Below are 27,849 nucleotides of genomic sequence, written 5' to 3'. Positions count from 1 at the left end.
TATATATCAGAAATCAAATTAAGAGTCATTATCTTGCATTACTTGCTTCAGTATATCTATTAACACAGTTTGAGGAAGAGTAATACTTCCAACATCCTTTCATAACTAATAAGGGGACATTACAACTGGCATCAGAACTATGTTTGGTAATGTCCCTTTTTGTGACTGTAGAAGTCAATTAAATAATTAAGTTGTCAAATTATATCAAACTAAACAACAACTTAGCTTAATTATTTAATAAACTATTAAAATGACTTCTATGGAACCTAGTGAAAAATTAATAAAGTTGTTTTAAGTTAGAGGGAAATAAAGAGACAAAGAAAAGGAATATGAAGAGACAGGCACAACGAAAATGAAGTCACAGTATGTGCTATAAAAGAAAATTGAGAATCTCATTCTCATATGTTTGGTTTATTGTTTTCTCTTGGATAATTATAGGAAGCCTTAGCTTTCAATTTTGAAAACCTGAGGACGGAAACCTTCAGGATGTCTCAGTGGACTGGATAGAAACCCAATAAATCTTTGGAGATGGCTTTGCAACGGAGCGCACATCTTAGCAAATTGGTGAAGATTTCATCTAAAGACATACTTGCAACAATAGAGGTATTTCATATCTGTTTGGTAAATAAGATTGTAATTTGAAGGCAATTTTCATATTTACTTTCGGCCTAACTGGTTTTCAATATAATCTACTAAATGAATAGAAATCATTTTTCTTGCACAAAATTATGTAAATTATTGTGTACCATTCAAAAAATCTACAGAAAATATCCTACAGAGATATTTTAGTGTTATCAAAGCAATGTATCCTGCCAACCTGAAGGGTTAAAATTTGCAAAAATAAGGCATTTACAGTCATTGATGTATTTACCTCATTTTGGAAAGGAAAAGTTTTAATATCCATGACAAAAATATTGTGCAACAAAGGTTAATATTTTGGGGACTATACAATTGTTAATATTAAAGAAAACAAGCAATTAATTGGAAAGGTTTTTGATTATTACTCATGTTTTCCAAATTATATTCTGAAGATGTTATTGATGTCGAATTTATTAAACTCGCAGACTTCAATAATTATGTCAAACCTATTGCAAAGGGTTGGCAACTTTAATATACACTGTGGAATAAATTAAGTTGCACTTTTTAAGGTTCACACTATTCATACCTAGGCTTAGGTGAATATTTGGAGGTGAAGCTATTAATTGTTTCTTTGAAGCGCCTTGCATTTTGAGAGATGTCATAGCTGTGGAATTAAGGGAATATTATGCATTCAATAAATAGGGTTTGTTGTGGGTTTAATAAAGTAGCTGAAATAAGCTTGTGGCACTTGCACTTAAATATTTGATGTGTAAGTACGGTAAATATTCCAAGGCTAAAATATTTGTTAAAAGAATGGCATTATTGTGTCGTGGAGATCATTTGAATGTGCCCAAATTTATCTTAGCTCTCTATAGTTGTCATGAAGGGAATACTTCTGCATCAACTATCAATTCCATCTGCCACAATTATGGACTTGCGTGCTTCTTATCTTTGTTAGGTTCCTTGCATTTCAAATATTAAATAAATGTGCATTTCATACAGCTGCAATTCATTGTATATATTTGCAAAATTATAAATAAGAGTGTGGATTTCCATTTATTTCTATGCATTGATTTTATTTCTTCTCAAAATCTGAAAAGCATATAATGCAAAAGAATACAAAAATCACAAACGTTCAAAAAAGCAAGGAAAACAGTATTACTTCTACAGCATAGTCAGGAGTGAGCCAGAAGGGCTCATTACAATCTATTAATGAAAGTTCACACCAAGTTGCATCAGCTGGCTTAGATCCTCCTTTTCTCTCTAACTCATGCTTATCACTTGACACGTGTTGATTCGGATTGGTTCACATCTCAAATTGAAAGCTATTCATCTATAGAAAATGTTCCTAAATCTTGATGCAATTCATGTCTCTAACTGAGAAACATTCATTATAGTCAATGTTCTTGAATCTTGCATTGCACTTGATCCCATTGATCAGTTTCAGTCACAATTATCAGCTTCAAGGCACACAAGCAACTTCCAAATTCATCCATTCATCATCCTTCTCTTGGAAGCAAGTTTTGTCCTATGGGTGTTCTCCTTCTCTTCGGCCCTTTTTTGATGTTTCTAAGTTAAGATGTCCATTTTAAACTCATTCTCCACATCAAGAAAGTGCTAAACAGTAAGAACAACATGCTTGCAAATATTTGGTTAGAACGGCTGATGGGGAAAGGCTGAGAGCAGTGGCTGAATAAGCTGGATTTGATTCAGAGGAAGCTTTAGTGGACCTTGTGCAAGAATTGGTTGAAAATAGCAACCGTGTTTGTCTCTTCTATTCTACTTTTTGTTAATTTATGCTTGTGTTGCCTGAGAAGAGCTCCAGGCTTTCAAGCACTATTATCTTCCAGTTCATATCATAGTCTCAATGAGAGTCCATATTCAAATATAAATTTTTATATTTGGTCTAATATACTGGATGTGAGCCTTTATATCCCTCAACTCATGCAGCGAAAAAAAGTATAAAAATTAGACATAAATGTCGTAGGATTTATCACTTTAGTAAAGCTAATTGGGAGCAAAGTGGGAATTCTTAATCAACTGAATGAATTCAAAGTAATGTCCCTTTTGTATATGGGTTCATCAATTTTAATCTGGCAAAATCAGAATAGTAAAAGTTAGGCTTCAAAAGTCACTACACATCCTTTGAATCATAATAAATTGCAGTACAAGTACAATAGTGGTATTGAATACTGACCATAGTTCCTCACATATTGCTTGTGCAGTTCCCAAGCATATACAAGTGGATTATATCTGCAAGATAAAATCAGGATAGTTGATCAAGGTATTAGGTGACGATATCCTCATGGAATATAAGCAAGAGAACAGGCATTTCAATTTTTATTTTGCTGCTTGGAGTAGATATTATGGCAGAGCAAACGAGGAATTAAAAAATGACAGAATAATTGACTGTCATTGTAACTTTGACTGCAAAACACTTTACCCATGTACATATCTTCACATTATTATTGTTATTCATTCTATTGACTATACATCAATTGCATAGGATATGCATAACATAAAGTTTGTTCATGAATAAAAAGAATAACTTACAAAAATGTGAATTGCCTCACGCTTGACATACAAAAGTAAGTATCAGTAGATAAAATATCTAATTTCCGATTAAACCAAAATGTTTTAAAACTCAGAATTTTATTCTCAACTTCCAGAATAGCTTGCAGAATAATTGACTATTTCTTGTCAAGCAAAAGCAAAATGTTTGGCAGTAAGATCACAAACTTCCTATATTCTAGTTGACTAACTGCAGCTGATGAACTGCCCAAACAACCAAAAAGGTTAGATCAATATTGAAGCTGTCTACAACATAACTCATCAGACTCACTCACTAAAAAACAATTGAATTGCAATGTGTGGGATGACCCGGATTGCAGTTCAGGACATAATTTGACAGAATATATCAAAATACTAGCAGGTCACCTTGCCAGGACACATTATTATGACCATTAGCTCTAAATAAACCCATTTAAAAATTCTGGGAAACCTTAGGATGAATATTACATGAGAAACAGATGCACAATGCTGTTGAGCAAAGTTTGACTCCCCGAAAACTGCACCAAAAAATCAGTTTGGAAAATATTCAAGTCTAGACAATTCAAAAAAATTCAAAAAACCAAGATCTTTGTCTTTTATGAACTTAAATTACAAAAAACTTATCAACTTCTTGGAAGAATGATTTTTGCATGGCTTCCAAGAAGCATAGTTTCATGCTTTATTTTTAGACTTATTCCCTGCTAGAGTTAACAATTTCATTAGTGGAGTGTAGAAAATAGTGTCGTGGCTTCAAATCTCTACTTAGCAATTGCTACTGTTTTATAATTACTCTTGGTTTCAATAAAGTTCATTTGCATTGCATAATTGTGTGCTTACTGTTCTGATTTTTCTTTGCTTCTGTTAACTGTTTTCATAATACACTAATATCCTATAATTTAGCATTTTGTCTCCAAAATCCCATTCAAATCTAAACGAAGCAAGTGTTATCCCATGATCTTAACAAACGTTCATTTCCTCACCTCAAGTGTAATCCTACACCAACATTTAAAGAAAACTCTATATAATTTGAACAAGAGATCCCAAAGCAGGTCTGAACAATTTGAGCACTCACTTAAGCTAATATAGATATTTAAACATTATGTGCATCATTAAATAGTCCTGCTATGGTACCAAGTTAAGGTTTGAGCAGATTTATGTATTTACTAGTGTAACTTTACTTTTCACTTATTGATTTTTGTGTTTTTTGAAGTTATCATCCAATGAATATGTATATGATATAAAGAGGCATGTCTCCCGGATGGACATGTCTCAACTAATCATATATCACAATGATATTTGCTCAATGTATTATCATCATTATAATATATGATAATACTTTATGTGTGTGTGTGTGTAATATATCTCATATACATACATATATACATACATATATATATAATTATCAATAATAATAATGCTCCATGATAATAATAGCTAAGTTACCATGGTACCTCCCCTCCCCACCCCCCATGACCAGCATTAGTTCGAACTGGTCCAAAATTCAAGCCAGTTTTGAACTCTGGTTCAGGCAGGGTTCCACTTTTGAACTGTGGGTGCAAAGGGGTTCGAAACTAGTTTGAATCCGGCAAACGAAACCAGGAAATTCCAACCAAGTTGCATATTGGGCCTCATGTGTAGAAGTTGAAAAAACTAACTTCACAGATCACCAAGAACACCTGCATGCAAATATCTTGTAATGAAGAGAAACCAAAAAACAGAAAAAGTAGAGCTTGAAAATTCTCAACGAAGTGAGAGCGAAATGTATTCCAAGTTATGAAAAACGAAAAGTACAAAGGTTCAACCTTAAAGGTGAACAAAACCCTAAAAGGAAAGAAAACTAGGTTTACGCATTATAATTAATATAAAATATTAATTATATGCACCTAAGAGTAAGCTTAAGTATCTAGAGTAATAAACCACTTAATTAATTAAATCAACATGATCTAATTAATAAGCGTAACAAAATAATTACTCTAACACCCCCCCTTAAGCGAAGCTCAAGAAGAAGCACATACTGATGGTGGAGAGGGATCTCATCAAGGATATAGTCGCTACGCCAACATCATGGATGGCTGAAAACTTGTTTTTTTGCAAAATTTAATAGTTGTTTGGCGTCCACAACCCTAAAAGTTTGTTATGAATTGCTTTTGGTGGCCTCTCATTGTAATTTTATTTTTCCAAACAGATAATTTTGTCTTAAGGAAGAGCACATAAGTGGTACAGCAAGAATCTGATTGTGCAAAGAGTTTGAAGATTGATTTTTGGGTGTTCTTCAAGTGTTTGTGTCTCATTCCTACACATTTGCAGGCTTACTATGGATGGAAAAGGTAAGTTTTGGTTCCATTTTCTTTTGTATTTGTTCTAGTTTTTTAATTTTGCCATTTCTCTTTCATTCTTCCTAAGACTTTCCATTTTCTTCAAAAAAAATCATTTTCTTGCATATAAATTATAAAATGAACATGTATTTAATTTCTTACCATAGGAAAACAAACTAGAATGGCATCTACCTCTTCATTACTAGGCAATATCGAACAAGGAATAGAACCCAACTCTGATTCTCCTCTATGGAAGTATGTAGATATTATAAAACCCCTCCTAGGAGGTGGTGCATTCCATTGGAGATGGCAAGGTTGTGGTGTAGAAAGAAATAGTTCATATTATCGTGTGGTAGGTCATTTGAGTGGATACACTTAAAGAAGAGTCAAGAATTGTCATGGAATAAATGGTGTCCCTATACCAAATGAAACTGTGTTAACATATATTGAAGAGCATGAGGCAGTAGAAGAGAGAGAAGGATGTAGGGCAACCGAACTCAATAGCAATAAAAGTAAGAAAAAAGCAAAGGGAATTGAACTCCCCCCTAGATGTTATAGTACAAAACCACCCCTTTTTTAGTACCGCATCCACTGAGACTGAATCTGTACTCCTTAGACACAAAAGAAAGGGACCACTAGAAACTACTTTTCAAAATAAGAGTCGAGAAATTGTGGATATTAAGGTGGGAAGATGCTTGTATGCAAATGGGTTGACCTTTAATGTTGTTCACTCTCCATTTTGGAAGGACATGTTGAGGAGTGCCAATGAAGCTCCAAGAGATTATTGTGGCCCCGAGTTCGAGAAAGTATGCACCACCTTAGTGGATGAAGAGGTCAAGTGGAATGAAGATCAATTGAAGCCCATAAGGGACTCATGGGTTGAGATAGGGGTGACAATTGTTTCAAATGGGTGGAAGGATTCCAAAAACCGTCCCTTGATCAATGTCCTTGCAGGGTCCCCTAGAGGGGTAATGTTTCCCAAAGCAGTGGATTGTGAGGGCCAAGTAAAAGATGGACCATTTATTGCTAATATACTAATTGAGGCCATTGAACAAGTGGGTGCTAGAAACGTTGTCCAAGTCATAATAGACAACGCAAAGACTTGTAGAGCTACTAGTTTGTTGGTTGAAAAGCAATATCAGCAAATCTTTTGGGCACCTTGTACGCTCCATCCACTCAATCTTATGTAAAAAAGATTGGGAACCAAATTGAGTGGATCAAAACAGTGTATGAAGAGGCTGAGGACATCCAAATGTTTGTCACAAACCACCACATGACTCAATCTCTTTTCTAAAACTACTCAAAATTGGAGCTACTGAAGGAAAATGAACTTGAACTCAAGTTAGTAATTTAGTTTTTAATATTTGACAATTTCTGATTTTTCATAGTTTTCTTGTGCAATTTATATGCTTGTCTAAAATATGTATCTAATAGTTATTTTTTTGCTCTAATTTATGTCACAGGTTGTTGAGACCCGTTATCACATATAATCGTCTTGAGACTAACTTGTGCAAGTGAAAGAGGCACTTCAACGTATGGTAATCAACTACAATTGGGGCGTATGGAAGCAAAAGAGCACTGATAGGGCAAACAAAATATAGGATAGGGTATTGACTTACTCATGGTGGGAACGTGGGGAATATCTCCTTAAGATCACCGAGCCCATTGAGCATGCTTAGGTATACTGACATGGATAGGCCTTGCCTTGGAGAGATATATGATGGCATAGACGCAATGCTTGAGAAGGTCAAACAAATTATAAATAAGGAGCAAGATCCGCAAGAGACCTTCATTAAACAATTCCAAGCAATTATTGTTGAAAGATGGAACAAAATGACAACTCTGCTACATTTTCTTGCCTATGCCTTGATGCCCAAATACTATAGCTCTCAATATTATAGTCTACCACAGAGGTTGCCACCATATAGAGATATAGAAGTGCCTGACGGGTACCAAGTAGCATTTAGAACACTATTTCCCGATGATGATATGAGAGATGTGATCATGCATGAGTTCATTGTCATGTCCCCATTTTGGAGGCAATTTGATTTAATTAATTAAGTTGTTCAAAATAATGAATATTTTATGAGGATGACTAATTAATTATTTTAATTAAATAAATAAGTGATATTAAGTTAATTATTTATAAAGTTATCAAATAAATAAATATTAAAAGGTAACTTTATATTTAATTAATTTAATAAAGTGACTTGAATTATAAAATATTTTATAAAGTCACTTAATAGATAAAATAAAATAATGTTCTAGAAGCTTCTGGAGAAAGTGGAGGAAAAAGAATAAATAGGCACCCCGGGCTTCATTCTAATCATCCAAATTTGTTGTTGTTGATATTGATGTTTGTTGATGTGCATTATGGAGCCTAGGGTTTCTGCAATAGTCACAACTGGCCATTGAGAATAAAAACTCTCAATTGGTACGCAATTTTGAGGGTGTGAAATATCACTTGAATTATTGCAGCTAGGAGAACGATACTTCAGTCTTCTATTTGTGCTACATTGAGAAAAAATATTTGAGTACAAAAAAGCAGGCCGAAAAAGCAGTTCGAAAAAGCAGGCCGAAAAAGCAATTCGAAAAGCAGGCCAAAAAAGCAGAACCGAAAAAGCAGGTCGAAAAAGCAAGCCGAAAAAGCAGGTCCGGAAAAGCAATCCAAAAAAAAAAAAAAAAGAGGGCAATTCGAAAAAGCAAAGAAAATTATTACAGCCATCTACAATCAAGGGCGGCAGCTAGAGAGGCACGACTTGGGCACTTGAGGAGGTTATTTTCTGTTCAATGGTATTGCAATACATCTATTCTCTAAGGCGACTTCATATGCCAGGTCTGATGTGTATTTTCATAGTTGCCTTTCACTATAGAGTGTTGTTGTAATTGTCATTTCATATCAGACCTATCATTCATTAATAGATATATCATTCATTTTTACATTCCTCACAATGGTATCAGCAATCCATGGCTTTAGTTGTATTTAATCATGCATGTGATTAGCGTACTGCTGTAGGGGAGTATTGAAGTTAGATATTTAGTGTTGCATTAGTTTTCATTGGCAGCTGTAGGTGCATATTACTTTACCAGCAAGCATCATATTTTGATATCTTTGTAAATGCCAAGAGTCTTGGCTAACTTAGTATGAATATTGTATTGGATACTCATTCTCAATCAAGGAGATACAATTGCTGGTCATTAATAGTTGTCTTTGAGCGTTAATATATCATTTCTTATCAGCCAGTTACCTTGCATACCAACTGTTTGTTAAAATACCAGTTGGCTGTAGGTGATCATTTTCATGATTAGAACTCATATATGCATTCACTATTGCCAAAATTAGTTGCATATTTATGTTAGGTAATTGTTTAGACAATTTGGAGTCTTTTGTAAGCATTCACTTTGAGGCAAATCCAAACAAGAATCACTGCAGCAATCTGAAAAGTTATATCAGTCAGATGACCCTTGCTTGCAAAGTGTTTGACGAAATGTCAAACAACTGAAGTATAAAGATTTTTGGTGTTTGAAGAAGTTATAACCTATTGGGGTTATTACATTCATAGAGTTTGTGAATGCTAGAGGTTTAAGTAACAATGTTATTCGTCATTGATTCGGGAAGGATGCTCATAGTTGGCGATATCTCCATGGCCAAAGATTACAAACATTGCAGCCCCTTGCAATCAAAGTTATATCAGAAGTAACTTTTATTTTTAAAATAATAGCTCACTTATCTTCAAAAGAATCATGAGTAGAAAGTAATTTTAAATTTTATATAAGATTGAATTAATTCTATTATAATTGCTTACCGTGTGTTGCCTTCATAGGTTGCTGGTTCTTTTGCATAAAAAAGAAATTGTAGCACCCATTCTTTAATCCACTCAGTGTAGCGCAATTGGTTGCAATTCAAGAAAAGCAAAGAACCTGGTATTTGTACATTACAAATTTCGCCTTCTTTCGCACAAGAGTAAGAATACAAAGAAGGGTAGAAAAAGAAGTGAGATATAGGTGCAAAGATTGCAGACTTAGAAGTTTCCATTGCTCGGCTTACAGTGGATGATTTTGATGACTTTGATGCCAATACCATTGTTCCTTTTGTTGTTGATCCCACTAGTCTTAGCGCGACTAATATTAAAAAAAAGATGGAGAAGAAGAAGATGATGATGATGAAGATGAATATGAAGAAGATGAAGATTGAAGAACTTAGAATACTAATAGATTTTTATTCCATTACTTGAACAATGAACGTGAAACAATGATACTTGAACTTGATGCTATAATTTATTTTTAATGTTTTGAATCTTTGATGTTGAACTATATGATGGTATGATCACTATGATTACAAGTTTATGGTGTTTTTGTTGTTTAAATGTGTTTCCGCTACTATGCTGCATTCTAATTTTAACTCATGCTTCATAAATATGTATATAGGTATATACATATATATTATAAGTTTTGCATGTTTTTTTACCAGCGAACCCAAATCCCTTTCCAAAATTTTGACAAACTTATGAACCGGTTCTCGAACTTGCAACTTGGAACCGAACCCGAATCAGTAACTTAGAATCATATTTACAACGTCCTAGGGGACAAGGGGACGATAGTGTTGGGTGGACATTTTGCAACCGACAGTTTGCTAAAATCCAGTCACAAAATAGGTAGACCAACCTCAGCGTATGACACAGCCTCTTCTACCTTAAAGGGAAGGCTCCCCCTTCTCACTATTCCTTGGATCAACTCAAGGTAAGCAAGAAAATGAGAGATTTTGAAAGGGTGTTATCAATATTCTTTCCTCTTAACTTTTAGGAAAGAATCCACTTACCTATGAAGTGAGTAATGGGTAAGATGAGAACTCTAACTACACTTCTATCTAATAGCTAGAAACAGTAATACCGTAAATCAAAACTAACTTAAAGGCTAGTTGAAAGCGTACCAATTTGGCTCTAAGTCCACTTTTAATCTATTCTATTAGAATAAGCTTTACTATTGGGGCACAAAGACTTCCAAAAGCAAAGAATTCTAACTATTTTTGTGACTTGAGAAGGCAATACAAGCTACAAACAAAACTGCTAGTCTATGTATCACCACAATCGCTCCTAGTCAAAGCTTCGGCTTCAATTGTTTCCTAATCCTCTATGCTCAATTATTTAAATCATAGAACGAAAACATGAACCAATGAAGAAAGATGCAAATTACAGTCAAAGCTTCCAATTTGCACTTTTCACAATTGCACTCAATCAAAGTTCCTCTAATTGCTTCTTTGTATTCACTTTTCATTCAAAATAGTACTACACAATCAAAGTTATGCTTGCACAATTTCTTCAGAACTTTCTTGCAAACAATAAAAGATGACTTTTACAATGAGGGGGCATTCCTTATATAGGAAAAAGAAGTGAGAAAAAAGAAGAAAAAATGGGAGCAACTCAACCAACTTTAACCCGATAAAACTAGGTGAGAAAGAATTATTGGATTACATGCTTGAAGGACATGTAAATTGAATTACATATAATTGCATCTCGTGCAATTCATCCTCTCCAACTACCAACATGTAAAGCAAAGAAAGAAGAAGACAGAAGAAGTTGAAACAATCCTAAGAATTGTTCTAAAGGGCATTATACTTGGGAATGCAATCACACACAGTAGGAAGATCTAAGATCTTCATTATCTTTGATATAGTTTCAATTATGACTACATTGGCATATGTTGATTTTAGAACCTTGTAATTTGCTGAAAGAGAAGCCCATAGGCACTTTGCTACTGATTTGTATGCAACAAATCTGTTCATTGTGTGCAATCCAAACTTTTCAAAATCAAGATCAGCATTAACTCTATTTGTATACTCTGAGGTTATTTCCTCTTCTGTGACCAAATTGTCATGTTCAATAAGGACATTGCATCCCATTTGTTCCAGATTGCACATGATCTATGTTTCAATTGATTGACAATCTTTAAGGTTGCCTGCAACTTTGTTATAAGTTTTCCCAATGTCTCTTCTTTGTGACCCATGAGTCCCTGACATCTGTAGAACATTTCTGAAGATGGAATGACTTCACATGCCATCATGTCATCTAGATCAGCATTAACCATTTGATCCCAATTACACAAACTCTCTTTCAAGCTATTGGCTTCTTGATTCACAGAAGCAATCAGGTCATGTAAAATGTCTTCAACACCTCTGATACGTTCAAGAACTTTGACCACATATTTAATGGCTTGAACTCCTTCAGAGACAACTTCTCCAAACCAACTCTTTGTTGCTTCAATTATCCGTTTACCCTGAGGTGTCTAAGACGTGGTGACTATATGCTATGAAGTCTGTTAACGGATGTGCTCATTTAGAGAAGTAACCTCTTGCTTAAGCTGATTCTTCTTCACCCAAAGCTCATGATTGCTTCTAGACACATTGCCAAGTGCATCTTGGGCATCTTGCAAACACCCTGTCGTGATTGTTTACCAAATTCAATTTTGGTGAACCTCTGATTTGAACGGTAAAGCTCCTCAGCTAGTTTATCTACCAAAGGTTCTGCAATTTCTGCAAACTTAGTCTTTTCGGAATCCAAAACAACCCTTGGAATAATCTTGTCTTTCAAAGATTTAGACTTAGTTTTCTTAATAGGAAGATTATCTGGAGATACTACGACCTTTCTTCTCTTCATAGTGATTTTACCCAACCATGCAAGCAAACTAAAACCCTCATCTACTGAAACAAAGATAGTGGCTAACACAGACATTGATCCTGATTGTATTTCCATTGTAATCGTGCATGCTTTAGTTTGCATGGCTGAATTCAAGGGTGCCTGATGAGAAGATTTTGTCATGAATATTTGAAGCCAACCATTGAGGTATCAAGTTGGGAAACTTGACCTTCTGTGAGAGTTGAGAAATCTTCAAACAAATTTCCCAAATTTTCACGCTACTCAGCTATGAGAATAGGAGTTGTTGAAGAGATGGGGAGTTCCAACATGTTTACTTCTGAAGCAGGGATGATAGATGTTAAAATGGTCGAGAATGAATCCACATTGTTCTCTATATCATCCAAGAAGGGTACTTCTTGAATGGATAGACCTTGAGTATTTATTGGTTGTGGAGGAGATATGATCATGATCTCTCCTTCCTCTTCATCTTCTTCTTCAGATTCTTGAGCCTGTACAGGTGCTTAAGTGATTTTGATCCTTTCCGCCTTTAAGCTTAAACTTGAGAGATTTGGTTGTTACTGAGGAAGATTCACCATCTTTGCTTGTAATCTCCACCCAAGGTGTCCTTCCAACTGGTCCAAAATTATCACAATCTACCCAAAGCTTAGGATATACTCTCTTAAGACAATTGATCTTCAACCACTTGTTAGTATTTGCCAACACGGAATGGAATCTATCAAAGATAGAAACACCTTTCTATTGCTAATGTATGGGAAAAGGACGTTGCTTGTCAAGCAAACCTAATGATATTTTAGATCAAGAATGACACCATCATCTTGTATCTAAAAATTGGGTGGAATCTCAAGCATGTTGAGATCAATGATTTGTTACATTGTGAGCCTACAATAATCCATCTTCACCATATTCAGTTCTATGCGTAAGTTAATCCATAAGTCGTATATCCAATGAACATGGATGAATGCTCTTCTGATCTTTGAATGCATTCTTCGGTAATCAAAATCAAACCTAGCTTTGCATATCTTCAATGTCATAAGTTGAAGTTCTGCTTCCATAGCTTTTGCTTTGTAGACTGAATTAAGCATATATTAACCAATCACCAAGGGCCTGGCTATGGTAATACTGAATCCTGGCCTATGTTGAGTATTTTGATATGTTTGCACCTCCATAAGCTATCTGGCCAACTCCATCAGAATAATTTTATCAATAGCATATCTAGTAAGGTATATGATTCTTCTTTGAAATAACCAACTCTCAAATAAGTGAATTGGAAACTACAAAAAGATGCAACCAAATTGATTTACCCTATTCCAAGCTTTATCTGATACTCTTCTAATTACAGACTATTTATCAAATTGACACTTGAAATATCTAAAAAATGCATCTTGGACTCTCTTATAGCAATATTTGTTATGTGTCAATGTGATTTGATCATAACAATTCCAAATAGGAGATTGAAGCCGAGCCCCTTTGGTGGAAAGTCCTAAGAAGGATCCGATGGATGCAGCAATGTAAACCAAGTATGAGTTCATGTGAAATGGAGATGACATTCCCACATTAAGCAATTGTTCGCATAGTGTTGTACTGACAAGCTCTGCCCAGAAGATGGGTTCTTCGTTATCGAAGATTTGAAAGATAAACTTGTACATCCATGGTTCAAAGTCACTAGATTCTTTGAGGCCACATACTCTAGTAAGGAGAGTAATCAAATCCTTACATTTCGGCTTAAAGTCAGATCTGTGAATTGTTTTGGGCCATCTTGAAAACTTACTTATTCTGACAGCTAACCAATATGCATTCATATACCTTTGATAATCCAACTTCTTCTCGTTCCATAACTCTAGAGAGTCAGAGGCATCTCTTTTGACAAGTCTACACACTATGCATTCTGAGGAGCTCTAAAAATTTGTTCAATAATCTCTAGGTCTAGGATCATGATAACTTTAGCACCTGCATTCTTGATTGTTTTGGTCTTAGGACTGAAACGTCGAGCACATCCTAAGACGAATTTTGGTTCCAAGGTAATCGTAGGAAAAGTAAATACTAGATGAATGTTACTTCTCTTAATGCATCTCATCTCTTTGTTAGAAGGAGCTTCGACCCTTTGTAAGAAATCATATATGTCAACGTGTCCAATCTTTGTGTCAGATACTTGATCTAGAGGAGATGAGATGAGAGATGCAGATACATGAGCTAACTCCTTGTTATAGTGATACTTCATCTTTCCTTTGGACTTCGTAGATGCGGGCATGTCATGTGCTGAAACATGAAAATTTCAAAGGGTGAAAACATTATTGGAAGTTACTAATTCCATGAAGATGTTGATTTTTTATTGGCAAAGGCGGATCTATAAGGAACAATACATCCGGAGTATTGATTAGATACTCATGGAACATATGCAATGGCTTGGATACGAAAAGGAAAACATATCCAGAGGACCAAAATGGGATTTAGGAAGATGGACTGCATGTGGGTAAGGATGGGTTTTCATGTAAATGCTACAGGAATGTAAGCTAGGTGTATGAGGATACATGCAAATGATGACTTCGGTATTTGGAGAGTGACCTTTTACCAAAATTGGGTTCTCTAGATGCAATTACATATAAAGTGATTTACATATAATTGTTACTTGATGTAAACATGTAATTAGGTTCGGAAAATGTAATTACATTAAGTGGGTATGGAGGATGGAATTATACGTAAATGAAAATGGATGTAATTGCATATATTAGAAAATGGGCATAATATACTTTGACACATGATGGTGAAAAGATGTGATGTTCTTGAATTAAAAGGTGGAATGTGAAATGGTGTAAAATGCTCTTACATTTTTGGGAAAGAATCCTAGCCTCTTCAAAAAAAGGAAATCAAAACAGCAAGCAAACAACAAACAAAAGTATGCACAAAACAAAAAACATACCTATGGTTTTTTACTCAAACATTACAAATATCAATTGCTCTCCTATATGCAATTTTGAATTTGCAGTTTGGGGAAATTCCAAGCATTTGAAAATAGAAGTATTCATCTTATTTAAAGAAAATCTGCAAAATACATGGCATGTCTTTGAACAATCTACAATGGTTAGCCAAAATATGCAACAAAATAGCAAAGATAAGCAAAGTTGAAAACGTCTACTTAGATCGAGCTCAAAGAGCCAAATGTGGAAGATTGAGAAGTTTGAATGAATGGCTTTCCTACAAATTCAAATTTCCCAAAAAGCTCTTACTATTTCAAAACTTGCAAATATTATTGTCCAAGGCTAAAGCATGAGGCGTTTTTGTGTGCAAATGCCAAAAATGTGATCTTCAAACCCCCAAATACAAAACATTTTTAGAAATCACCATGTGTGGGGTCATGTTTGGGCAAAAATGTGCCCTTCAAGTGCAAGAATATGAATCGGTTCTCACAAGGAATGGTAAAATGTGACCTCAAATAGCAAGAACGTGCATTCAAATGCCAAATCGTCTTCCTCTAATATGCACTCATGAGCTGGAAATGAAGAAATCTGGGCTTGTTTTGCCAAATAAGTGCCCTTTAACAATTATATCTCATATATAATTATTCATAGATTTATCTGACTAAAGCTACAAAACTTTAACAATCCCCCTTTGAGAAAACTTGTTAAGTCAAGAGGACATTAACATAGAAGGGAAATGCAAGAATAACAAACAAGTTACAACTTATGAAGTTGAAGTTTCATTAACCGTATAAGAAAGTTCAAATATTTTTAGATGTGCTGAATGACTTTGGAAGGCGATATAAGAACAGGAGGAATCAACACTGCACACAATAGCCTTCGAGATTACTTCTGATTGCCACCTGGCTTCATGAATAATGGGAGTTCCTTGCATTTCAAGGTTGCATACTTTGGAATCGGAAACTAGCATGCCCACCACAGATAATGGCACAATCTCCTACATTATGAGTCTACGTAAATTAGTTGCCTGGAATGTTATGTCTTTGCTGGCGTGAGCAACATAAGGGATGTGAGGATTGAAGGGAAGAAATTGCAGGTATCAAACTTGTTTATTTGAAAACAGGATTTGTTTTAGTCTGTATCCTTCAAGCTGCTATAGTCATATCAAAGAGACAAAATTAGTTTATATCACCACAATTGGAGGATACATCCTGCAACACATTTAAAAAGGAGTCAAAACAATATTGAGATGAGTGATTATACCAAAGAGGGGAATCATGGATAATGGATGGTGTGGAACTTTAGAAGTCAGTTGCAAGTCGAAGTCTAGCTTGTATAGGAAGTGCCACCTATACGAGTTACAAGTCGAAGTCTAGGTTGGCAGGGAGAGAATTGTCACCAAGTACGAGTTACCACCCTTAGACAGATGGGAAAACAGAGATTGTGAACAAGTGGCTCGAAGGTTACCTCTGAAACTACGTTTCGGCACAACAACAAGCATGGGTCAAATGGATACACCTAGGGGAATATTGTTACAATACCATGTACCACATGTCCATTGGGATGGCACCATTCAAAGCTCTATACGAGTACAGACCCCTCTCCTTCATTGACACAGTTTTAGGAGATAGTCGTTCACCAAAGGCGAGGGACTGACTTCAAGAGGGACAAGACATTCTAAGATACCTGAAGGAAAACTTACAATGCGCACAAAATCAACAAAAGATGTACGCCGATAGACACCAAATAGAGAGGAGTTTCAAAGTAGGAGACTTTGTCTACCTCAGGCTCCAGCTGTACTGACAATACTTATTGAAAGAAAAGGGAAAAGAAAAACCTAAGCCATGATTTTATGGCCCTTATCGTGTAGTTTGCCGCATCAGTGAAGTCACCTACAAACTGGAACTTCTGAAGAGGAGCTGTATTCATAACGTTTTATATGTTTCCTGCCTAAAGAAAGTTGTGGGACAGATAATCACGGTAGCTACAAACCCACCACCACTCAATGAAGAAGGAAAGCTCATATTGGAACCAGTCGAAATTATTGAAGTACGTGAGAAGACCCTGCAAAACCAAACAGTGAAGGAATACTTGGTATGCTGGAAACGCTTGCCGTAGGACGACACAACTTGGGAAGGTGAGCACATTCTATAGCATCTGGCATTGCTTTTGCTTGAGGACAAGCAAATTTTGGGACAAGAGGATTGTAATATCCCCGTCGTAAAATACTTTATTAATCAAATCTTTGTTAATGGCCGATTGATTTAAAAAAATCTCAGACCCATTTTAGTTTTGTTCCCATAGGTAAGTGTAGATGTCACCTATCTTTGTACACCCTCAGAAAGTTTCCCAACGGGTATTTAAGCACGGCTTGTAGGTAGTCATAGGTATGCAATTTTCATTATTTCTTTGTACTACAAATTCTTGTTGGAGTTCTAGATTTTTTCGCCATTTCGAAAGTGAAAGATCTCCCCTATTTGGCTCGTGCAATTTCAGTAGGACTCAACCATCACCCCATTCCGTTGTTGCATGTAATACTTCGCTCGGATCTGGCAAATCGGAGCACCATCTCTTGGCAAATATTAATTGAAGGTTATTCATGTTCAAATCTCCATTCTTGTTTGGCATTGTTTGATAAATTTGGGGTTAATAATTTAAGGTACCGAGCTAAACCATTTTCCCTCCGTACCACTCAATACAATTTCTGTCTGCAGCATTTCTCACCATACAGCCTCTAAGATAAGTCGTACTACCCTCCTACCAACTGTACGACCCACCCACACAATTGTACGGCCCTTCCTATTCCCACTGTAGGGCCTCCATATAGTCATTGTATGGTTTTCATTATTGTTGCAATCGTACCTCAATACCACGCTACCATAAGCCCATCATACGGCCAGCTTGGTCCACCGTAGGACAATTCTCATCACTGTCCTACCACCACCATACGTCATCCCACCTTCTACCACTGTATAGCCTTCACCTTGTACCGTATGGACTCATCCGTACTACCCTACACCATCTCTCTCCTCTCCATTGTACGACCTACTTTCAGCATAGCCCACCTCCACCGTATGGACCCTATTCTAAAGCACACAGACCATCATTTGTACCTAACCATTCGCTCATCGTGTTTAAACACTGCACTACTAGCTCGAAACATTACAGCTAGCTTCACCATCACACCTTTCACTTTAGAGATAGCTTTATAATATAAAGTCCAATTACTTTATAATATAAAGTTGTTACATCCCAATATTTGACCTGGCTTGAAATATAGACGTTGAAGTTCACATGAAGTCAATTGGCAGTTTAATTTGATATAATCAGATGAAATCGTAAGATAGATAGTCGTTATGATTTCAAGTGAAGATGACATGTTAGTCGATCGTTAATCGTAAATACAGGGAATTAAGTAAGGTTAACTGTTATAATTATTTATGATTATATAATTTATAATTTAATTACGAAGAAAATTCTTGCAGGGAGCATGCCGAAGGGGTGGAAGCATTGTTAGAAAAGAATTAGGCAGGGCGTCATCATCACTGGGCAGACAGATAGAAGACCTAGCGACTTGGAACAAAATACATTTGTGGAATCGCATGAGTTATTTTAATAAATAGTTTAATTATAATAATTGAGTTGTTTAATAAATATTTTAATTAAATTAATTAAATTATTTAGAAAACATATCTTAAAGGATTTTAAATTATCTTTTGTCGTAGTATTTTTAATAATTGTTTATAAATATTCATTTAAATATAACCATGATTTGGCACCATTATCATTTAATAATTTAAAAGAAGTATTTTATAATAATGTTTGAATTATAATAATTATATTATTATAATCTTCGAATTTTAATTTTCTAATTCTATTCTCTTCTTTATTATTCTTGCTTTCAACCGATTATTGTTTGGCATGTTTAATAATATTTATGTTTTTAAATTCATTTAGACTTTTGGGGAATTTGAAATGAATCTTGTAAATGTAGGTAGCCGTAGAGTCAGGCTTACTCTATATATTATGTATTTTCTTTAGCTGTCGGATCCATTCTACTTATTCCTCTTTCAAAATTCAATTTTCTTGGCAATCGAACCCTTGATAGACATTCTCAGAGTGAACCCGAGTTCATATTGTGCCAACGATTGAATTCTTTCAAGCCGCAAACCTTTGAGCTGGTAGGCGGAATCATACCAAACATTAAGGTTATTTTTATTTAGACTTTTGACAGAGTCATGTAAGACCCTACCACAACTCGTGTACCCTTTTTCATATTCATTTCTTGCAAGGTTTGAATGTGGTATTATTTCTTAAGTCGACAGTTATTAATTTAGTGTTAATCCTTACAAAGAAGATGCTGTTTCAAGTTATGCTTGCTAGACATTGTGTAACATTTGTTGGATGGCTTTTCATGGTCATTAATCATGCGACTGATTTCTGTTCTGCGTATTATCTCTATTGAACAAGAGACTGTTTCCTCTTGCCGCGGGTCTGATAGCAGGGTTGGCAAAATTTCATCAAATGCAAGTTGATACCAGATTTGGTCACGAAAGCAAGATTAGATGCAACCCATTTAATGCATAAGTCTTCCGTATTTCTTGTAAGACTTCTGACCTGTTTATTTGGATATTATTCTTATGCCATTAGTTCTAGTCATAACCCTTCTAAGTATCAGCATTTGATAAGAAGACATTGATTAATGCATAAGCCTATCGTTTATTATCATTTACAAGTTTGTTATAGAGATAATATGACAGTGAATAACGTATAAAGTTTGTTGTTCTTCTTGTAAGTCTGTTGTATACCTATAAAGTATGTTGTCTCCCTTGAAAGGTCTGTCGATTGCCTTTTATTACTGCACTGATTATAAATAAGTCTAATATTTTCTTTCATTTAAATTTATTTCCGAGTATGAATAATTTCTTTGGATCATTTATGGTAAATGGAAAGAAAGTTATAATCCCAATTGGAAGTCAATTAAATCCTGTTATAATATAAATAACTGAGAGAAGATATTGAAACCCGTTAACCAAGTAATTCACCAGGTGAAGATGCCAGTATGTGGTGAAGAAGTTGTAAAATATCTTTGTGATCTTTAATCTGATTACACCTGGGAATCACCGGCTTGGAGGCCTGAATAGGGTGAGGAGGTGAAGAGGTTGACATCAGTATTCATATAATGAAACATAAAAACATATCTATAGCTTATGCATGTTTCGCTCAGGAAGAATGTTGTCAATTTTGAGATCTTTAAAGAATATAATCACAGAAAGTGAAATAATTATTGTATGTGATCTTCTTGAATAATTGTTAGAGCCGTATGTTCTGAGAATTCTGGATACCTAGGACTCAACCGGCTGTATAGCCGAGAAGATGGGTGATGAGGTGTGAGAAAGGAATCATAATTAATATGAACCAATATCAGTTATGACATTTCAATTTTTATTATTTAATATGAATTAATTAATAGCTCATGAATATTCCTGTTATGGTGATCTGCTGCCAAGTCGTATGGCGTGTTATATATCATGATGCCCAATGGTTGGTAAGATGTTTCCTGTCAATTCCGGGTAAGGAGGGCCTTTCTCAATGGAGATCGTGTGGGGATTTGTTGTGGTCCGAGGTTGGGTGGTTAAGCCCCTGACAATGTTTCACCTCTCTCAAGATGTCGGACAAGCATCAGATAGAGATAAGCTATGCATTCCTATGTTTACTAGAAACAGATATTATCATTTTAATTTATGAAGAGGTAAGATTAAATTGAGCGGATTTCATTCTTATTGTTATTTACATCTAGATCTAAGAGATAGATTCATGGATTGTTTTTCATTTAAATGAATATCGATTACAAGTATATTTCTAACCTTGAGTTACTGTCACAGATAAGTAATCAAATCTGAAGCCCTAATTGATCAAGTGACAGTTGGAACCTTAAATGATACAAAGGTATTGGAAGCCCTAGTTGAATTCGTGGTCGCGGAAGCCCTAAATTGAATCCGTGGTCGCGTAAGCCCTAAAATGAATCCATGGTATTGGAAGCCCTAAGTGAGATAGCGGTATCAGAAGCCCTAAATGAACAGAAGGTAAACAATGCCCTAATTGATATAGTGGTAGGTGATGCCCTAATTTAAAATAATGGAAGTATTTAATTTGATTTTAAGATAGCGGCTTTTAGATGATAAATGTCATATGAAATTGTTATAGTGCATTTGTGGACCAATCTAGGTGGTTGCAGAAGCATCCTTAGTTGATTTTCAGACTCAGTTTTCTGAGGTATGTGATTTCAATTTCTGAGGTAATTTCATTTGATGGTATTTCAAGTATTTATTTAAGAAATTTTGTTTAATTGATTTTTTTTAACAGTAAATCTTATTCACATGAACATGAATGATATAACCATCTTCCTATGAAACCAAATAGTAACTGTATTCCTTGAGTATGTTGAAAGTTAAATTAGACCCGGAAAATCGGGATGTTACAAAAGCACAATAATAATTAAAAGTGCATTAGATATTCATTACGTCTCATTAAAATTGAAATAAATATGACTCTACCAAATAATCCATCTAGAGACTGAGAGCAAAAATGCCAAGCAACCACCCCAGCCAGAACTACCCTACTAAAAATAGTAACCGGCCAAAATGACTTACTAAATGTAATAAGTCCAAAAATAGCAAATTAGCAACAAGGACCCTCAATACCAAACATCAACTCACATGGGTTGCAATGATGAGTTGACAAACCCAAACTTCAAGATCTTGCCTAAATGGGTCATTACAAGTGTACAGTCTTGTAATCTACATAGGAGCAACTTTCTAACACCTAGTCTTTTGGAAACCATATGTATCAACAATCCCGATTCCATAAATATTATATAAGGTTGGATATTTATTTAATGCGCAAACATACATCAAGATATTACAAAATTAAGGGAAACAATTTATAAATTGGAGAACATTTTGAAAATGTATTAAAGAATATATAGTCAAGGGATTATTTGAACCAAAATCACAAGACAAGTTGAGGAGAAAACCAACAAACATACCACTAATAGTAATATTTGTCAACAAGATCCAATGTTGAAAAGGATATGGTTAGATCCAAAATTCTGTTAATTTTATAGGATCTCTGATAGAAATAATAACAATTTTTATATCAGATTACTTACTTGAGTTACTTGAATGCAACAAGTAGATACCTTTAGAATGCTTCTAATATGTTATGACTGGAATGTCGAATGCTAACAGGAATGTATTTTGTAATCTGCAATGTTTCCTTATTAATCCTGGGACTGCAAGTATGTTATGTCTTTCATATTGCCTTGTCCACCGATGAGAGTAACTATATATACAAGTGTGAAGAGTTATGTCCCTGTAGAGGCATGACTCTACGTGGCCAAAGGCCATGTAGGGTCATGACCCTTCGTGGTCATAAACTAATGTTTGTTAACCATACCCATACAACGGTTTAATCATGTCTAATAACATGTTCGATAATGATCTCAATGTTTATCAAAGGCAATACAAATAAGACCCGATCCTTGATCAGAGATGATAGACAAATTTAAAAGTAATCCAATGTGTATTGGTGGCAGTCGTAATATCAAGAATGATAGAACCCAGTGTGAATCGGTAACAGCAGTAATACATATGTGCCTGATCTGAATCACATCTATCTAAATTATACGTACACATATCTATACATATATAGATATATATATATAAGACAAAGCATAACATATCAGATGCTCAATATTACTCGACTTAAGCTAAACTTTCAACACTCCCTCTTTAGCAAGGGAGAAGTAATAAAGAATCCAGATATTAGAATATCTACACAATACATTATTTGACACTACCACTCTAAGAAATAGAGACTTGTCAAATAACATAAATCACAATGCTATGAACGCTATCATAACATAAATTATGATCCCTAATTGCTTGAAACAATATCTAGAGTAATCATAATGTATTTGTTATTCATGACTCCGGAATATCTAGACCAACAGTCATAATAATAGGTCTATCATTTGTAAGATCATCACCTTACAAAGATTACCTTCTAAATATATATATATATCAAAGATCGTCACCTTTCATTACATATCTGAAGCAACAAACATAGAAGCAAAAACACATATGAATTGATATTATATTCAATGTTCAAAATTACAATTTAATCAGACTAAGTTTTTCTCTAAAGTATACCAACTTCACTTTAGCAAGAGGTTTGGTAAAAATATCAGTTGTTTGTTCCTTAGTACTAATGTACTAAAGTTTAATGATATCTTGATCTACCATATCTCTAATGTAGTGATAGGGAATTTCGATATGTTTTGCTCGATTGCAAAACACTGGATTAGCTGATAGTTTAATACAACTCTAGTTATCACAATGAATGATGGTAGGCTTTAAGGTTTCTCTGAATAGATCAAATAAAAGCTTTCGTAGCCATATAGCTTCTCTGGCTCCAAAGGAGGTGGCTATGTATTCTGCTTCTATAGAGCTTAGTGCAACTGATGATTGTTTCTTGCTGAACTAGGAAATCATCCCGGACCCAAGACTAAAGCAACATCCTGAAGTACTCTTATGCTTGGTAGAACTGCCTGCCCAATCTGACTCTAAAAAACCATGAAGATTTATCTCAACTTGATCATATATGATTCCCATGCCAATAGTTCCTCTTAGATATCTTAGAATATGTTTAGCTGCCATCAAGTGAATCTTCTTTGGTGTAACCATGAACTGACTCAAGGTGTTACTAGCATAGCATATGTCATGACGAGTATTCACTAAATACATCAATGAGTCAATGATTTGTCTGTAGAGAGTAGGATCAGCACGTTCAGATTTATCCGTGTCATCCTTCAATTTATGTAGATTAAGTTCCATGGGAGTAGAAGCTAGTTTGCAGTCCATCATTCCAAACTTAAAATATCAATAATATATTATCCTTGGTTTAGAAAGATGTAGTTTCCCTTTTGCCAAACTTTCAATCCTAGGAAGTAGTGAAGAAGACCTAAGTCTTTCATGTCAAATTCAGCTGTCAATTCTTATTTGCATTTGCTTATTAAATGTTCTTCACCTGTAATTAATAAGTCATCAACATATAACACCAGAATAATCATATCATTTCCATCTGCTTTGAAATATAGATTAGGATCAACTTCATTTTTAGAATACCTTAGCTTTGTAAGATAACTGTCTATTCTTTGATACCACATTCTTGGAGCTTGTTTGAGCCCATATAGTGCTTTCTTTAACTTGCATACATGGGTATTCTTGTTGTGAGCAATAAACCCTTCAGGTTGTTCAATGTACACTTCTTCAATTTCACCATTTAGAAAAGTTGTCTTAACATCCATTTGATGGACTTTCCATCCTTTAGAGGTTGCAATGGCCAAGATGGTCCTAACTGATGTATACCTAGCAACTGGGGGAAAAGTTTCCTCGTAATCAATACCTTCCTTCTATGAGAAACCTTGTGCTACAAATCTAGCTTTGTATTTCTCAATGCTGCCATCAAGTGCATGCTTGATTTTGTATAGCCATTTGGAAGAAACTATTGATTTGCTTTTAGGTCTAAGTACAATGTCCCATACATCATTTTTAAATATTGAATTGTATTCTTCAATCATAGCTTCCTTCCAAGGTTGACTTGATAAGGCTTCTTTAGTGTTAGAAGGTTTTGATTTGATAAGTTTTATTACTAATGCAACATAACAAGACTGAGTTCTTTTCTTGCTTTCTTTTGATACTTCATCAGGTTCAACATGATTTTCTTCTATGAATTTTTTGGCCCAAAGCGGTCTCATTTTATTGTTGTTATTTTCAACATCATTCGAAGTAGGTATAGGAGATGAAGTGTCGTTCTCCCTCTCATTCTCTATCAGATGATCTTCATTTGTCTCAGTAGTAGGTTCTATGAATATCTCATCATTATTTTTAGAAAAGTTGAAGGCAATGTCTTCTTCAAATTTAACATCCTTGCTGATTTCAATTGTTCTCTAACCTGGGATATAGACCCTATAGCCTTTGGAGTTTTCACCATACTCGATGAGAATTGCTTTCTTTCCAGATGGTTCTAGCTTTATTCTCTTTTCTTTAAGAATGTGTAAATATACTGGACACCCAAATATCTTTAGGTGACTTAAATCTGGTTTGATGCCTGTAAATACTTCTTCTAGAGTGGTATTATCCAAGAATGAGTGTGGACATCGATTTTGAATGTAAACAGCAATGTTAGATGCTTCAGCCCAGAACGAAGTATGAAGGTTTTGATCATGCATCATAGCTTTAGCTGATTCAACGATTGATCTATTCTTGCGTTCTACAACTCCATTCTGTTGAGGATTATAAGGTACAGAAAACCACCTCTTGATCCCAACAGTAATGCAAAAATCTTTAAAAATTTCAGAGATGTACTCTCCTCCATTATCTAATCTTAAAGTTTTTTCTTTCCTGACTGATTTTCTACTAGAGCTTTGAATTCTTTGAATTTTGAGAGTACTTCACTAGATTCCTTTTGTTTTAGGAAATAGATCCAAGTTCTAGAATAATCATTAATAAAGATTACATAATAGAGGCACCCATTTAGAGAGGGTACAAACATAGGACCACATAGGTCAAAGTGAATGAGTTCAAGTATTGCTTTAGATTTATGAACACTTTTGAGAAAGGTTTTCTTGACATTTTTACCTAGGGCACAGCCTTTGTAGACACCTAAATGATCTGATTTTAGATTAGGTAACCCTTTGACAATTTTCCCTATAGTTAATAATGCTTGAAAATGTAGGTGACCTAGTCTCCTATGCCATATTTTTGTAGACTTTGAGGTTTCATGACTTAGTACAAAATTTTGTTGATTACAAAGTTTATATAAACTCCTGTCTCTAACACCAATAGTGATAGCTTTCTTGATGTTAGTAATTTAGGCCAAGACAAAACTGTCTTCTTGAAAAGCAATTTTGTATCCTTCATCAAAAAGGCCAGATATAGAGACTAGGTTTCTTTTAATTCCAAGTACATATTAAACATTGTTGAGTTGAAGAGTAATGCCAGAATTTAGTTGAATAGAGCAAGACCCAATACCTTTAATTGGATGTGTGGAGTTATCCCTAATGGTTACCTCTTCTGAGTTGCATTCTGTAAAGTTTTTGATTTTGTCTCTAAAACCTGTTATATGTCGAGATGCTCCACTGTCTATGATCCAAGTGTTTTTGTTTGAGTTTAACTCATTGGAGAGTGCTAGATAAAATGCATGATTTTCTTCTACTTCCTCCATTTCTTCTTTTATTTCTGCTAGAGAAACTTGAATTCTTTTATGTTCAAGGTAGACATTATGAGAGTGACTAATTGTGTCACATTTAAAACATCTCACTTTTGACCAATCTCTTTTCTTATAAGGTTTGTTAGATTCTCTCCTATTTCGATTGAATTTTCCTTTCCTGTTGTAACTTGTTTGAAGTGCATGAATGTCTCCCTCTTGATTTAGGTTTATCCCCCTTCAGACTAATCTTGATTCCTCTTGAGTGCATTCATTCTTGAATAATTCAAATTTTTGAAGCTCAGGTTGAGAGCTTAGTCCTCAAATAAAAGTTTCCCAAGATAGAGGAAATCCCCTTAGGGCAATCATGATAAGTTCTTTATCATCAACTTGACTTCCAATTGTGGCAAGCTGATCTTTTAGTTCAGAGATTCTTAGAAAATAGGAAGTGATAGTTTCCCTACTATTCATTTTTATGTATAATAAATCCTGCTTTAATGTCAGCAACCTGCTAGTATTATTGATTTCAAAGGTGTTCTTAATAGTGGAGAACATTTCAAATATTGTAGAAAGGCTAGAAATAGAAGGGAAAATATGATCCTTAATAGAGTCTATAATTATTTGCACGGTTTTATTGTTGTGCCTTTTCCATATTGTTTTGTCTGGATCATTTTCTGGAATAGATTTATTTGTTTCTACATATTCTTCTAATTCCATTTCTCTTAGGATTATCATGACACGAGTTTTCCATGAAAAAAAGTTTGAAGGCCCCAGTGGTAAACCATTTTGAAAAGAAAATTTAAAAAAGGTAAAGTTTGAAATTTTATATATATAAGTTTTGAATAAAATTTCTTATCAGTATGGCTCTGATACCATGTTAATTTTATAGGATCTCTGATAGAATTAATAACAGTTTTTTTATCAGACTTTACTTACTTGAGTTACTTGAATGCAATAGGTAGATACATTCAGAATGCTTCTGATATGCTGTGACTGGAATGCCGAATGCTAAAAGGGAATGTATTTTGTAATCTGCAATGTTTCCTTATTCATCCTAGGACTGCAAGTATGTTACGTCTTTCATATTGCCTTGTCCACCGATGAGAGTAACTATATATACAAGTGTGAAGAGTGATGCCCTCATAGGGTCATGACCCTACATAGTCATAAAATAATGTTTGTTAACCATAACCATACAATGGTTTAATCATGCCCGATAACATCTTCGATAATGATCTCAATATTTATCAAAGGCAATACAAATAACACCCAATCCCTGATCGAAGATGGTAGATAAATTTGAAAGTAATCCAATGTGTATTGGTGGCAGTCATAATATCAAGAATGATAGAACCCGATGTGAATCAGTAACAGCAGTAACATATATATGCTTGATCTGAATCACATCTGTCTAAATCATACTTATACATATCTGTACATATATGCATATGCATATTATCATATATATATAAGACAGAGCATAACATATTCAGATGCTCAGTATTACTCGACTGAAGCTAAACTTTCAACAAATTCAAAATCTCAAAATATGTATGATGAAGTGAT

General features: G+C 34.7%; 1 protein-coding gene across 2 annotated transcripts in view; it reads right to left on the bottom strand.

Moving 5' to 3' along the window:
- LOC149561410 (uncharacterized) overlaps positions 1-27,849 on the bottom strand; it is a 295,535-nt gene that overhangs the window by 248,835 nt on the left and 18,851 nt on the right. For both annotated transcript variants that reach the window (XM_089825134.1, XM_089825135.1), the window contains exon 2: positions 2,777-2,832. In XM_089825134.1, the coding sequence (XP_089681260.1) occupies positions 2,777-2,832 (56 nt within the window). The remainder of the gene's footprint in view (positions 1-2,776; positions 2,833-27,849) is intronic.

The sequence above is a fragment of the Cupressus sempervirens genome, chromosome 4 (genome assembly GCF_028749045.1).
Source record: "Cupressus sempervirens isolate cs-2001-9-10 chromosome 4, ASM2874904v1, whole genome shotgun sequence".
Lineage (NCBI taxonomy): Eukaryota > Viridiplantae > Streptophyta > Pinopsida > Cupressales > Cupressaceae > Cupressus > Cupressus sempervirens.
Note: the sequence above shows the minus strand (reverse complement) of the source record. Positions and strands in the feature narration are given on the sequence as shown.